The sequence below is a fragment of the Sapajus apella genome, unplaced genomic scaffold (genome assembly GCF_009761245.1).
Source record: "Sapajus apella isolate SASKATOON/1434 unplaced genomic scaffold, GSC_monkey_1.0 scaffold2, whole genome shotgun sequence".
Lineage (NCBI taxonomy): Eukaryota > Metazoa > Chordata > Mammalia > Primates > Cebidae > Sapajus > Sapajus apella.
In genome coordinates, this window is record NW_022436942.1 from 60,533,556 (window position 1) to 60,547,336 (window position 13,781).

At 35.2% G+C, this 13,781-nt stretch overlaps 1 protein-coding gene across 5 annotated transcripts in view; it reads left to right on the forward strand.

Annotated features, from left to right (window-relative positions):
- The window catches only part of PARPBP (PARP1 binding protein), a 71,865-nt gene that overhangs the window by 49,843 nt on the left and 8,241 nt on the right, over positions 1 to 13,781 (forward strand). For all 5 annotated transcript variants that reach the window (XM_032299380.1, XM_032299375.1, XM_032299378.1 and 2 more), the window contains one exon: positions 3,473 to 3,551. In XM_032299380.1, coding sequence (XP_032155271.1) covers positions 3,473 to 3,551 — 79 coding nt within the window. The remainder of the gene's footprint in view (positions 1 to 3,472; positions 3,552 to 13,781) is intronic.

Here is a 13,781-nt window from a genome sequence, read left to right on the forward strand (position 1 = left end):
TTCTTTTCTTGCTTTGAAAATATGTATTTCCTTTGCTGTGTGTCAAAAATTTTGCTAAATGTTTTCAGTTAAATTATTTCAGCCTTCCCAACCACCATGTTCATAAGTGAAGAATTAGAGACTCCACTTTATAAGTGAAGAATTAGAGGCTTGAGAGATATTAAGTAATTTGCCCAAGTAAGGTATGTTAGCAATTAGCAAGAGTATCTTTCCTAAAGCCTGAGGCCTATGCTACCAGGATTGCTAGTCTGCCTAGAATAAGAAACAGCACATACCAAACTTACACTGGAATTGACAGCTCCTGGTTCTTCTTCAAATTTTGCAGAAAAATATTTACCCAATTAATGCTGGTATTATGTATAAGACATTGATGCTGTCTTAGTCTACTCAGGCTGCTATAACAAAATACTATAGACTGGGTGGCTTCAACAACAGAAACCTATTTTCTCTTTGGGCTGGAAGTGGAGATCAGGGTGCCAGCATGGGGAGGGCTGATGAGGGCTTTCTCCTTGGGATACAGGTGACTACCTTTTTGCTGTGTGCTCACATGTCCTTTCCTTGGTAGAAGCACATGGAGAGAGATCGCTTTATCTTCTTATAAGGCCAGCTGTCCTGTTGGATTCAGATCCCACCCATGTGACCTCATTTAGTCTTAATTACCTCCTAAAAGCCGTATCTCCAAATACAGTCATATTTGGGAGTTAAGCCTTCAACTTATATTTATTGGGGTGATGCAATTTCATCTGTAGCAGATACTCTTCAGTTTTAATGATTGGGTTAGTCATTGAGTAGGTTGATATTTTTAATTAATAGGACGTTCACTAAGAAACATTAAAATTTTTAGAACAACCACTTAAAATTGTATTTACTACACTGCAGAGAATTTTCACAAAATTATCTTACTGTTTGATCTCTTCTATTTTCTACTGAAGCTATTCTGGCTTCATGTACTCTCTCCTGTGCTTCGATATCCTTTCTCTTCTCTTCTCTTTAAACAGAAGCTTTACAGTGGTCTGTCATTCAGTGTTGTCATCTAATTCCTCTAAATCTCATCTTCTTTACCAACTTCCATAACTGTTTTTTATATCTGACATGAAATAATTCTTCCACATTCTACCTCAGAATGCCCAAATATTTTATTAACGATGAATATTTTTATCAATGATTTACTTATACCTGGTACTGAAATCCCAGAAAGCAGTAAAAAGAAAAAAAAAAAAATGAACCCTTTTTTTTTCCTCTTTTTATCTTCTGTTTAACAAGTTTGCTTTTAGGTAGAAATATAAATAATGTCAATTTTCTCTCAGATTGAATTCATTTTCTTAGACAAAGTTATTTTTCTTTCATAATTTTTTTTTTCTAACAAATTTAATCCTAGAGTCCATTTTAAAAAGGGATCTTTCTAGGCCAGACGTGGTGGCTTATGCTAATAATCCCAGAGCTTTAGGAGGCCAAGGCAGTAGCATTGCCTGAGACCAGGAGTGTGAGGTCAATCTGCAACATAATAAGACACTTTCTCTGCAAAAATAAAAAAGAATTAGCCAGTGTGGTGTCTCATGCCTGTAGTCCCAGCCACTTGGGAGCCTAGGATTGCTTGAGGCTGCAGTGAGCTATGATTGCACCACTATGCTCTATCCTGGGCAACAGAGCAAGACTCTGTTCTCTTAAAAAAAAAAAAAAAAAAAAAAAAGATTTTTCTTTACTTAATCGTGTCACTGAACACATTGCTGTTGTTTACAATTTGGATTCTACATTCACATTTCTAATTGTCATTGTGCAGACAAGCTCTGGTCTGTGGTAAAGTAAATGGACTACACTGAAATGATAAAATTAAGGACAAGGGGGTATATCAATTTAAGGTTGTCAACTATTCTTTCTTAGGGTAGGCTATTTTTATTCTTGCGTAATAGTCATTTGAGTCAAGGGGGTTCTGACTCTGGCTCTATTAAGCCAAAAGGGATTAATTTATTAAGGTGTACAAGTTGGTCTGAATCCAAAACTGTAAGATGGGTCTTCTCCATTGTACCTTCCCTGACTCTCCTATTTCTGTGTTTTTCTCTTTTGAATTCCCATACTATTTTGAATTTTAGTTATGTGGATTTCTTATGTTCTTTGCTTAGACTTCGGGATGCTTGCATATAAGACCAATAAATTAGTCAACTTTCTGTTCTTCACAGTATCTTGTATAGTGCCTTACAGCTAGTAGAAGCTCATGAAATATTTAGTTACTGGATTAATTAAGCAAATTATTAATATTTAGGATTTTCAGAATGGAAATACTGACACTTTTATAAAGAAAAGTCATGTGTTGTTTAATGATGGGGATACATTCTGATAAAGACATCATTAGGCAATTTTGCATATGAACATTATAGATAGAGTATACTTAAATGGTATAGCCTATTACACACCTAGGCTACAAACCTGTACAGTATGTTATTGTACTAAATAGTATAAGGAAATAGTAACATAAAGGTAAGTATTTACATGATAGGAATTTTTTAGCTTCATTATAATCTTATGGCATCACTGTCAAATATGTGATATGTTGTTGACCAAGATGTCATTATGCAGCACATACATGACTGTATTATAAACACATAGATTCAGTTGTCCTTTAAGTGTGGTTTTGTGTAGGAGGGGGGAAGATACTAGCTTAAAAGCCACTTTGGTTTATAAGTGTCTTCATCTGTTCAGGCTGTTGTAGCAAAACACCCCAGACTAGATAATTTCTAAGTAAAATAAATTTGTTTCCCATAGTTCTGGAGTCTCGAAGTCTAAGATCAAAGCTCCAGCAGATCTGGTGTCTGATGAGGGCCTCTTCCCCATAGATGGTATTTTCTTACTGGGTTTTCACGTGGCTGGGAAGACTGAAGGGCAAAAAGTGCTCCCACAAACCTTTTCATAAGGGCACTAATCCCATTCATGAGGACAGAATCCTCATGATTGAATCACCCTGAAAGACCCCACCTCTTAATACCATACATGGTCTCCAATTTATGATACTTTAATGTGTGATTTTACGATTCCCACAACTTGACAATTGTGTGAAAGCTATACACAATCAGTAGAAACTGTGCCTCGAATTTTGAATTTGGGTCTTTTCCTGAGCTAGCAATATGTGGAACAGTATTCTCTCATAATTCTGGGCAGCAGCAGTAAACCACAGTACTCAGACAGACACTGATACTCTCCTGTGTTGCCTGATGATTTTGCCCAACAGATACTGGAATGTACTAATTCCATGTTTAAGATAGGCTAGGCTAAGCTATGAGATTCGGTAGATTGGGTGTATTAAATGCATTTTGACTTAACAGTATTTTCAATTTATGATGAGTTTATCTGGAGGTAATCCTATCATAAGTTGAGGAAAAACAGTGTTGTATTGGGAATTAAGTTTCAATGTGAATTTTGGAGGGAAACAAACATTCCAACCATAGTAGTAAATTTTTGCCTTTTTTTTTTGACATAGGTCTCCCACACAAGTGAATAACTCGATAAAACCCCTAAGAGAGCGCATCTGTAAGTCAATGCAAGAGAAAAAAATTAAGGTACAATTTAATGCATGCCATAAAAATGGCAGACATTGTTTTATTTTTAGAAGAAATAAATACATAAAGCTGAGCTGGGTATTGTAAATATTGTAAACACTGTATATGACACAATAGGAATTTAAATGGAAAATGAGTTATGACAGTTGACATTGCAAAGACTGTCCTCTTATTCAGTCTTGACTAATCTGTTTCTGGTTTGCTTAATCCACTGGACCTAAAAAGGGAAGGAATAAGCAGTTGCTATTGTAAGTGTTGAATAAATATCTGTTGAATAAGTGAAGTGGAAAATAAAGAAGACTTTCTCATTTACATTTCTGATATCTTAAACTGAATCTTAAAATATGTGATTTTAGGCTGGGCGCAGTGGCTCATGCCTGTAATCCCAGCACTTTGGGAGGCTGAGACAGGCGGATTACGAGGTTAGGAGTTTGAGACCAGCCTGGCCAACATGGCAAAACCCTGTCTTTACTAAAAATACAAAAAATTAGCTGGGTATGGTGGTGGGCACCTGTAATCCCAGCTACTCGGGAAGCTGAGGCAGGGGAATCACTTGAACCTGGAAGGCAGAGGTTGCAGTGAGCTGAGATTGTGCAATTGCACTCCAGCCTGGGCAACAACGCGAGACTCCATCTCAAAAAAAAAAAGTATGTGATTTTAAATTTGCTCTTGTCTGAAGATATAATGGCAGAATATAATTAATTGTAGATTGAGCTGAGAACATTTTACATTGTTCTTGACTAGAACTGTTCCTGTTCTTTGTTCGTTTAGTTTGAACTAAGTTTTCCTGTCCTCATATGAAATATCTCTGCCTATAAGTAATCAATAATGTGTTTTCAAGCATTTAAGTTTTTCTTGGCCTTATTTTCAAAAAGAAACTTGGCTTTAACTCATTTATTTAACATACTTTTATTGGGTATCTACTATGATCCAAACACTATTTTATGGTTGGGAATTCATTAATTCATTAAGTAAAACTTTTTATATAAAAGTAATAATCACCCTTAAATTGTCAAATATTCATCTTAATACAATAAAAAAAGAGAACTGTAATTTGTATGCTTTTTATTTTTTCATTTGGAAATTTAGTTCAAATTAGCAAAGCTTTTAGTTAATACCTGTCTTACTGTATACTCCACGCCCATTTAGTTTATTTATTTTCTTTCTATTGGTTATTAGTAGCTGTTAGCAATTAATGCTTGTGTAATACATCATTGAGTTTCATAAAGTTTTTCTGTGAATAAAACTTGTCAATTCTTTGTTATATTAATATAAGTATTTGCAGTCAAAAGATAAGATTTTAAAAATCTACTTTTTGGACGAGTAGAAACAGAAATATAACATAATTAAAAAATTTTTTTCTTGCTATGAATACTGACAAACTTTAATATTTTGATTTAAAAATAAGTCATATTTTGGGGGGCTCAATTTCTCTGTCTCCATTCCAAATAGAATAAGAAAGTAGGTTAGGCATGGTGGCTCACACCTATAATCCCAGCATTTTGGGAAGGTGAGGCAGGCAGATCACTTGAGGTCAGGTGTTCAAGACCAGCCTTGCCAACATGGTGAAACCCATCTCTACTAAAAATACAGAAATTAGCTGGGTGTGGTGGTACGCACCTGTAATCTCAGCTATTTGGGAGGCTGAGGCAGGAGAGTTGCCTGAAGCTGGGAGGCGGAGATCACGCTACTGGACTCCAGCCTGGGTGACAAAATGAGACTCATCTGAAAAAAAAAAGAAAAAAGACTGTTAAGACATCACATAAGAAAAAATCACTGACAGTGAAGCACATTCAATATTACCAGGAAAGGGCTTAGAATTTTATTTTATTTACTTTTATTATTTTAAATTTTGTTGTTTGTAACTTTTGTGGGTACATAGTAGGTGTATATATTTATGGGATACATGAGATGTTTTGATATAAACATGCATTGCATAATAATCACATCATGGAGAGTGGTGTATTCGTCTCTCAAGCATTTATCATTGGTGTTACAAACAATCCAATTAGATTTCCTTATAGTTAAGTAAATCAAAATGAAAAAACTATCTGAAAAATGAGTTGTTTTCTTTTTTTTTAATTTATATATTTTACTTTAGGTGCATACTGTATCTGGCATTTCTCCCCATGTTATCCCTCCCCACCCTCCCTTCCCTCCCCACTCCCCTCTGTCTCTTCCCTATCCCCTCAACTGCCCCCAGTGTGTTTTGTTCCTCTCCCTGAGTCCATGTGTTCTGGCTGTTCAACACCCACCTATGAGTGAGAACATACAGTGTTTGGCTTTCTGTTCTTGTGTTAGTTTACTGAGAATGATGGTTTCCAGATTCATCCAAGTCCCTACAAAGGACACGAACTCATTGTTTTTTATGACTGCATGCTATTCCATGGTGTATATGTACCACATTTTCTTTGTCCAGTCTATTATTGATGGGCATTTGGGTTGCTTCCAGGTCTTTGCTATTGTACACAGGCTTCAATGAACATACAGGTACGTGTGTCTTTATAGTAGAACAATTTATAGTTCTTCGGGTATAAACCCAGTAATGGGTTGCTGGGTCAAATGGAATTTCTATTTCTAGATCCTTGAGAAATAAAATGAGAGTTTTTTAAAGAAAATGTTAAGGGTTAACTAATTACTACAAAATGTATAGACAAATTTAGAAAGTTTCAGGAAATAAACAGAGATCATCTAATGCAGTCTCTTTTACAGATGTAGAAAACAAAATTCTAAGAAAGCACCTTATCCAAGATTTCATAACTACTATGAAATATTTTATAACAGTTTGCAAAACCATGGTTAAATACTAATGAAGTTATAATTACATTGCTTCCATTACTTAGCAGTAGAGCTGGCTTAGTCTATACAGCTCTGAATCTATTAGTAAATGGCAATCGAGGAAGGAAAGCACTGTTTATGTTTTACGATACTCTTTATAACAGTGAAGTATGAAAATGATTAGTTTAACCAGGTATAAAACTGAACCATAGCCATGTAAAATAACAAAAAATGCTGCCAACATTTACTACCAAAAGTTCCTATAGAAAAGTAGTTTAGCAGCTTATTTCCTATTACTCTGTACTTTTGCTCTTTTAACTTGATGTGATGCCATTTGTTCATTTTTGCTTTGATTGCTACTGCCTGTGGGTTATTACTCAAGAAATCTTTGCCCAGACCAATGTCCTGAAGAGCTTCTCCAATGTTTTCTTTTAGTAGTTTCATAGTTGGCGGTCTTAGATTTAAGTCTGTAATCCATTTTGATTTGATTTTTGTATATGGAAAGTGATAGGGGTCTAGTTTCATTCTGCGCTTGGATATTAAATTTTCCCAGCACCATTTATTGAGACTGACCTCCTGTCCTCACTGTATATTCTTGGAATCTTTGTTGAAAGTGAGTTCCCTGTAAATGTGTGGATTTATTTTTTGCTTCTGGCTCTCTTTTCTGTTCCATTGCTTTCTATGTGTCTGTTTTTATGCAAGTATCATGCTGTTTTGGTTCAGTAGCTCTGTAGTGCAATTCTAAGCCAAATGTGATTCCTCCAGCTTTGTTCTCTTTGATAAGGATAACTTTGGCTATTCTGGCTCTTTTGTAGTTCCATGTAAATTTTAGGATTATTTTTTTCTATTTCTGTGAAGAATGGTATTGGGATTTTGAAAGCGATTGCATTGAGTCTGTAGATTGCTTTGGCTAGTCTGGACATTTTAACAATATTGATTTTTCCAATCAATAAACATGGAATCTTTCAATTGTGTCCACTTCAATTTCTTGCATCAGTGTTTTATAGTTTTCATTGTAGCAATCTTTTACTTCTTTAAATTTCTTTCTAGGTTATTTTATTTTTTGTTATTGTAAATGGGATTACTTTCTTGATATCTTTTTCAGAGTATTCGCTGTTGGCATATAGAAATGCTACTGATTCTCATATGTTGATTTTGTATTCTGCAACTTCAATGAATTTGTTTATCAGTTCTAATAGTTTTTTGGTGGAGTCTTAGGTTTCTCCAAATAGAAAGTCATATCATCTGCAAAGAAGGATAATTTGACTTTTCCCTTTTTAATCTGGATGCCTTTTATTTCTTTCTCTTGTCTGATTACTCTAGCTAGGACTTCCAGTACTGTGTTGAATAACTTGTAAAAGTGGACATCTTTGTATTGTTCCAAATTTTAGAGGAAAGGCTTTCAGGTTTTTTTTTTTTTTTTCTCATTCAAAATGATAGTAACTGTGGGTCTGTCATATATGGCTTTTATTGTGTTGAGATATGTTTCTTCCAGATCCAGTCTTTCTAGGATTTTTATCATGAAGAGGCTTTGAATTTTATCAAATGCTTTTTAAGCATCAATTAAAATGATCATATGATTTTTGTCCTTCATTCTGTTGATATAATGTATCACATTGATTTATTTGCATATGTTGAACCATTCTTATATCCTTGGGATAAATCCTACTTTGTCATGATGAATGATCTTTTTAATATGTTGTTGCATTTGCTTTGCTGGTATTTTCTAGAGGATGTTTACATCAATTTTTATTAGAGATATTGTCCTACAGTTTTCTTTGTTTGGTTTTGGTATTGGTAATACTGTCCTTGTAGAATGAGTTTGAAACTGTCTCTCCTCATCTATTTTTGGAATAGTTTGAGTAGGATTGGTATTAGTTCTATTTAGATGTTTGGTAAAATTCAGCAATGAAGCCATTGGGTTCTGGGCTTTTCTTTGCTGGGATACTTTTATTTTTTTTTTGAGATGGAGTCTTGCTTTGTTGCCCGGGCTGGAGTACAGTGGTGTGGTCTGCAACCTCCACCTCCCATGTTTAAGTGATTCTCTTGCCTCAGCCTCCCGAGTAGCTGGGATTACAGGCACTAGCCACCACACCCAGCTAGTTTTTGTATTTTTAGTAGAGACAGGGTTTCTCCAGTTCAGTCTCAAACTCCTGACCTTAAGTGATCCATCCACCTTGGCCTCCCAAAGTGCTGGGCTTACAGGCATGAGCCACCGGTCCTGGCGACTGGGAAACTTTTTATTACAGGTTTGGTCTCATTCCTTGTTATTGATCTATTCAGGTTTTTTATTTCTTCGTGGTTCCATCTTGGTAGATTGTATATATACATCTAGGAATTTATCCATTTTTTCTAGGTTTTCTAACTTACTGGCATTTGTTGGTCGTAGTAGTCTGTAATGACCCTTTGAATTTCTGAAATATTAGTTGTAATGTCTCCGTTTTTTAAAATTTCTGATTTTATTTGAGTCATCCCTTTTTTTTCTTAGTCTGGCTAACAGTTTGTTGATTTTGTTTATCTTTTTTTAAAAAATCATTTTTTCATTTCCTTAATCTTTGTATTGTTTTCTTGGTTTCAATTTCATTTATTCCTGCTCTAATCTTTATTTTTCATTTTCTTTTCTTCTACTAATTTTGGATTTGGCTTACTCTTGCTTTTCTAGTTCCATAAGATGCATATTTATGTTGCTTATTTGAAGTTTTTCTAGTTTTAGGATGTGGGTGCTCATTGCTATAAATTTTCCTCTTAGTACTTTTTTGCTATATCCTATAGGTTTTGGTATGTTATGTTTCCATTTTCATTTGTTTCAAGAAATTTTTAAATTTTCTTTTAAATTTATTAAGCGCTTTTAGTAAGTCATTATAAGTACCCTTATACCTTTATATTAAAGATTTTTCAAGGAGATACCTCCTTGAATCCCTGTAAATTAATAGGTTTTATTCTTTCCAACTTGGTTTAGTAGTATTTTGTACATCAGGCACAAGTGAAAAGTCATATATACAGGTCTTTTCCTTATTGTGAGTCTAATGTTTATAGCATATTATATGTATGTCAGAAAAATCGTTTAGCCAGTTAATAAGCATGCTAATCAGGAAAATACTGGACCTTTAACATGGAGCTATTGGGACAGTGAAAATCAGGACTTAGTATAAAAAACCGGACTGGACAGAACTCTGTTATTTTCATAAACACCCAGGTAGTCCAATGCTCATGGTACTAAAAAATTCTTACTTAGATGTACTAAAAAACTCTAAGTACATCTAAATTAAAATGGTGGCTTGAGTTTAACTCATAGAATGTTCTTCCTCTAATACTTGAAAAGAATACAAAATAAAAAAAAATGATTTAAATAATTGACAATACCAACTAAGAAAGAATAATGTAATCAGATGCAATGAGCTTAAAAGATGATGGCCAGGGAAAGAAACTGAAGGTTTCAGACTGAAGAGGCATAGAATGATTTAGCAACTTTATTTAGTCCTGGTCCCCAGATGCAGTGCTAGTGAGTTAGTAAAATTCTGAGGATTACCACAAATATTTCCAAAACTGAGAACTAAGGTGTGCATTCTTCTTTCTTTTTTGTTACAGAAATAGTGGAAGTGGCAATTTGAGAAGTATATAGACAAAATGTGGAAAATGAACCCTGGGAGTTACACACTGAGAGAAGTAAATGCTCTAGTTCTACCTACTGAATTTGGAAAATTATCCAAATGCTTTTCTTCCACTTGATTGAAATACACTCCCTAATGAGATGAAATGAACCTTCCTTTGGCATATACAATACCTAATAAACTCCTAGAGTGCAGAATCCAGAAATTTTCTTAGACTACCTGTCTCCTCAGATAAGCTCACTTCTACAACTACTTTTCCTCATGCTATGGAAAAATAAGGAATAACAGAAAAAATGCAGCTTTCAAAATGTAACTCTGAGGAGAAAATAAAATGCTGTCAGATAAGGAAGGAATAGAATCAAGTAGTGACATGGAGAATTCCTTTTCTCATGAAGATATAGTACATCATGGCAGAACACCATTCTTGCTATAACAAAACAATAAAAGGTATATAAGTTGGGGAAATATATTTTAAAGACATAGGAGAGCTACATAATCAAAGAAGTTTAAGAAAATTAAAAATCTGGACAGGATAACATCCTTCTGATGTGAGAAGTCTATTGTTAGCTGTTTTCTTCTCTGGGATTTGTTGCTCCTTTTGGTTATGAGCTGAGGATTGGTGTTGGCCCATGTAAAGGAACTCTGTCGAGGAACAGAGAAATCACCAAAGTATTTGGGTGTCTTGAGGGGCCGTCAACAAACTGGAAACTTCAGAATCCCTAAATGCAATTATTTTTACCTATGACACATACTCTGAATTTTGTATTTGTGTGGGAGGTAGGGAGCCTTAATATAGTAGACTAAAATCATCTGTGGTCTTGTGGTATTTAGAAGACAAGACTCCATTTGAGAAGTGGGACCTGCCTCAAACACATGGCTGGCCTTTTTTTGCAAGATACTTGCCATATTTGTAAATAAAGTGATTTGGGAAGTCAAAGAACATAGTGTGAAAACCTGTGAAAAACAGACTGAATCCCCCAGATTTTAGACCAGAGGTGATAGAGATCCTTACCAGGCTCTCAGTTGAAAGCTTAGAAGGAATACACCTGAGGAAGAGGTAAGAACCAGAAGTCAAATGTGAGTTAATGAAAACTACAACCCAGCTGTGACCCAGCACATTCCTTGATTGTATTGAGGTTATCAGTCTTTCACTGTATCTGCCTAACAGTGAAAAGAATTCTTGCTAGAAGAGATCATCTGTAGCTTCTAGAGTTCCTTTATGTGCAGTATTCAGCATGAAATAAATGATACCGGACGTGAGAAAAGGCAAGATGATTTGTCCTTTAATAAAAGAAAACACTTAACAATAGAGGGAAACCGACAAACGATCCAGATATTGAAATGTACTGACAAGGAATCAAAAAGAAATTAACATATAAAAGTAATTGGAGAAAAAGATGGTTAAAATGTATGAAAAAGTGGAGAATTCCAACAAGAATTAGAATTGATGATATAGAGCAAAGAGATGATCCAGAATTATAAAAACATTATCTAAAATTAAGACCCTGTCAAATGAGTTTAATAGTAGACCAGACACAGCATTAGGTAGGATAAGTAGACTTGAAGATGGATCATTAAAAAATCTCCAAACTAAAGAGAAGAGAGAAAAAAAAAATGGAAAGCAAAATAGAAGAGGAGGACAGAGAGAAAAAGTCTAACATATGCCTAATTGGAGTCCCAGAATGAGACGAGAAAATAGGGTAGAAACAATAGTTGAAGATAAATTGATCATAATTCTTTCCAAAGCTCATTTCACATCAGATTACTAGCTAGCATTTATAATTGAGAGTGAACAAATGCAGGGTTTCCTTTATAAATATAACATTGCATATGAGTTCCAAATGTGTGGATCCAGCAAACTACAAAATGTTCCAGAGTCCTTTGAGAATTCATCTGCAGCACATAAATGTGCCACAGGGCATTGACTGTAAAGCTTTGTTCTGGAGCAGTGCTTTCCAATAGAACTTTCTGTGGATGGTAATGATCTGTGTTTGTGCTGTGCTGAAGGCCCTAGTTGAGCACTTGAAATGTAGCCACTGCAATTGAGGAACTGGGTTTTAAATTTGATTTAATTTTAATTAACCACACATGGCTAGCATATTAAACAATGCAGTTCTAATGGATTAAGGATACACTTCAATGCAATAACTAGAGACCCATATTAAGTGGAGGAAGTAGTGATAAGAGATTAGAATAAGTAGATTTGAATAGACAGAGAGAATGAAATAGAGCATTTTAAACAACCGATGATGAAAGTATTGAATTGCCTTGCTGTTGTAAAGAGAATGTGTATAGGGTAGTTGTGGAAAAAAAAAAACCAACAGTGAATAAATAATGTTGGGGAAGATTAAGGACAGTATGCCTTTTATGGTATTAAGGAATAGAGTACTTTGTAGGAATTTATTGTAAGGACATGTACATGCGAGAGAAAGGCAGAATATTTAAGAACTCAAAAGTGAATGGTGGATATTAAGCAGCTTAAGGAATTCAGCTGCATGGTACTTTTACATAATGTGATTTGGCTTTTCTCTGCATGTATATTTCTCTCTTGTTTCTGTATTGACTGGTTTCTTTACCTTATTGAACAGAGTAGAGTTTACTCTGAACATATTTTCTACCTCAAAGCTTGTGTTCTTAGGGTGATGTAGCTATCCTTTTCAAGTCTGCTCACATTTTTTAAAAAATTGTGGATATATACTAGTTGTATGCTTTCGTGGGGTACATGTGTTATTTTGATACAAGCATACAGTTATCATGTAGTTTCCTTACTTTCTATAGAGTCTATTCTCTTCTTCCACCTCCAAACTTTTCCTTGTTCATGGCTTCTGTTCCTTCATAGCTCTGCTTGCATATACTTGTAGTCTGTTGTAATTTTACTTAATTAATTAATTCATTCAACAAACAGTAAGTACCTCCTGGATACCAAGTTCTGTCCTAGGCACTGGAGATACATCAGTGAAAAAAACAGACGAAGTTTTCTGCCCTAAAAGACAAGGCTTCCCTAAATATTTTTATAGCTGAGATGCAAGAATATAAATGGAAGCCGCTGGCCTACCCTGAAACCCCTTCAACCCTGAGTATATTTTGTACTCTTAAGGACACTCTGCCAGTAGGTATATGTACCCCAGAGCCCATCACCGTTGCCGTAAACAGTCAGCTCCTGAGCCTAAAGGGAGAGGCCAGTGCCAGCCAAGTCTCCAGGGGGCCCCTGAAACAGGATCTATAAAGGAGGTCATGATTTCCTGGTGAGCACGTCTGAAGCTCTGGGGACTCCTCACCTTGTGAGGAGGGGATGGCAACAGGAGCACCACAGTTGGCCATCACTTGTCAAACTGTAAGGGTTTTGCTGATGATGGAGTTTATATTTTAGTTGAGAGAAGCAGACAATAAGCAAAACAAAGAGGTGGATTATATGGTGTATTTGAAGGTTATCAGTGCTGTCGGGTGAAATAAAACTTGGGAGGAGGCTAAGGAGAGTGGGGCTCCTTTGTGTGTATTTGAGTTTTAAATAGCTATGAGTAGGGGTCTCCTTGAGAAGGTGACATTCAGCAAAGTCTGTAAAGAAATGAGCAGCATTTTCCATTAAAATGAAAAAGGAATGTTTGTATTAGACTGAATTAAAATTGAATTTGTTTTAGCTGAAATAATGGGACCTGGATTTATTGAGTACCTACTAAGTGTCCAGTGTTTATACTGGATATTTTATATCCCTCATCCCAATTAATCCTTGCTCAACTCTAGAAGGCATCATTTTGCAGACTGTACAGCTGGTAAGAAAAAGAGCAAGGGTTTGTATGTAGGTGTTAGACTTCAATGCTTATGCTATCTTCAAAGAATAAAT